We start from the raw sequence: 1980 nt of genomic DNA on the forward strand, positions 1-1980 counted from the left end.
CCCAGCAAGGACTGTTGATAAGAGGTAAAGAGAGAAAAAGAGGTAACTAGGGAAAATATTTTTTTTTAGAAATAACATTATTATTTGAGATAATAATAAGAAAAGCTACTTCAGATTACTTAGATTCTCTTTTTGACAAAATAACTGTAACACTAAGTAACAGAAAGTGGAATGTGAATCCATACTGTGGCTTGACAACTAACGATGAGAAAGAATACCCATGAACTATTATCAAGAAATCTAAATAATTCCTTCTACCATGTCTAGCATCACTTAGATGTTGTCTTAGGACTCCTCATATTAGACTTGATCAAGCTTACCATAGTTTCTAACGTATGTGTGTGTGTTTTAAGAGAACCAGAGCCGTTCCACCAGTTCCGCCAGCGAGCCCATGGAAGTGGCCAACAATGTCACAGAGTTTGTGTTCCTGGGACTCTCTCAAGACCCTGGAGCTCAGCTGATGCTCTTTGCTCTATTCCTCCTCTTCTACCTGGTGATCCTGGTGGGGAACCTGCTCATTCTGCTCACGGTGCTTGCTGACCCCCGGCTCCACACGCCCATGTATTTCTTCCTCAGCAATCTGTCCTTCGTGGACATTGCCTATTCCTCGGCCACAGCACCCAAGATGATGGCCGACTTCGTTTCTGAGAATAAGACTATTTCCTACGGGGGCTGTATAGCTCAGATGTTTACCTTCCACTTTTTCGGTTGTGCTGAGATTTTTGTCTTGACCGTCATGGCTTTTGACCGGTATGCCGCCATCTGCCAGCCTCTCCGCTACACTACCATCATGAGTGCCAATGTCTGCACCGTGCTGGCGTCACTGTCCTGGTTGGGAGCCCTGGGTCATTCCTTTGTTCAGACGCTCCTGACCTTTCAGCTGCCTTTCTGCAATGCTCAGGTCATAGACCACTACTTTTGTGATGTCCACCCAGTCCTGAAGCTTGCCTGTGCTGACACCACTCTGGTGAATATGCTGGTCGTTGCCAACAGTGGTCTCATCTCTCTGGGGTGCTTCCTCATTCTTCTGGCCTCCTACACTGTCATTCTGTTTAGTCTTCGAAAGCGATCTGCAGAGAGCAGGCGCAAAGCTCTCTCTACCTGTGGGTCTCATCTGACTGTAGTGACTTTCTTCTTTGTCCCTTGCATCTTTATTTATCTCCGTCCATCCACCACATTCCCGCTGGATAAGGCAGTGTCTGTGTTCTACACCACCATCACCCCAATGCTGAATCCTCTCATCTACACGCTGAGGAACGAGGATGTAAAGAATGCCATGAAAAGACTGTGGAATCGCAGGTTCTCCTTGAAGGAAAAGCAGAAGGGATAGCTTATCACGGTAAGTCAGGGAACTAGATGATAACCTGATCTGGTCCCCAGTTTATTGGTAATGTTAAGGAATGGTCCCTAGAATTCAGCTACCTTGAACTTTTTATTTAACAATAATAGGACTATTTCATAATAACCTCACTTGACAGGAAATAATTCAAGGCTATTGTACATGGGCTAAATTTAAACTTTCTTTTTTTAATAGAAAACTTTTATTTAATAAATATAAAATTCAAAAGTACAACTTTTGGATTATAGCAGTTCTCCCCCTCCATAACCACCCTCCCACCTGCAAACCATCCCATCTCCTACTCCTTCTCCCATCCCATTCTTCATTAAGATTCATTTTTAATTATCTTTATATACAGAAGATCAACTATATATATACTAAGTAAAGATTTCAACACATTGCACCCACACAGACACACAAAGTATAAAGTACTGTTTGAATACTAGTTTTACTGTTAATTCTCATAGCACAACACATTAAGGACAGAGGTCCTACATGGGGAGCAAGTGCACAGTGACTCCTGTTGTTGGTTTAATGATTGACACTCTTATTTATGATAAATTTAAACTTTCACACATGGACAGGTTCTATTCTCTCTTACTTCCACAATCAAAGAGTAAACCTTCATACTCAATACCTCA

The 1980-nt window shown here is 42.3% G+C and overlaps 1 protein-coding gene across 1 annotated transcript; it reads left to right on the top strand.

The window, feature by feature from the left end:
* Positions 1 to 379: 379 nt before the first annotated feature.
* LOC100347923 (olfactory receptor 4S2) lies at positions 380 to 1330 on the top strand. The gene has a single exon (XM_017348402.4). It carries the CDS (start codon positions 392 to 394, stop codon positions 1328 to 1330), a length of 939 nt encoding a protein of 312 aa, XP_017203891.2. The 5' UTR covers positions 380 to 391.
* The last annotated feature ends 650 nt before the right edge of the window (positions 1331 to 1980 follow it).

Source organism: Oryctolagus cuniculus, chromosome 12, assembly GCF_051225735.1.
Source record: "Oryctolagus cuniculus isolate XC-2025 breed Fujian yellow rabbit chromosome 12, ASM5122573v1, whole genome shotgun sequence".
Taxonomy (NCBI): domain Eukaryota; kingdom Metazoa; phylum Chordata; class Mammalia; order Lagomorpha; family Leporidae; genus Oryctolagus; species Oryctolagus cuniculus.

Excerpts from the sequence above, each read along its gene's own strand:
- LOC100347923 (XM_017348402.4), top strand. The coding sequence starts at position 392 with ATGGAAGTGGCCAACAATGTCACAGAGTTTGTGTTCCTGGGACTCTCT.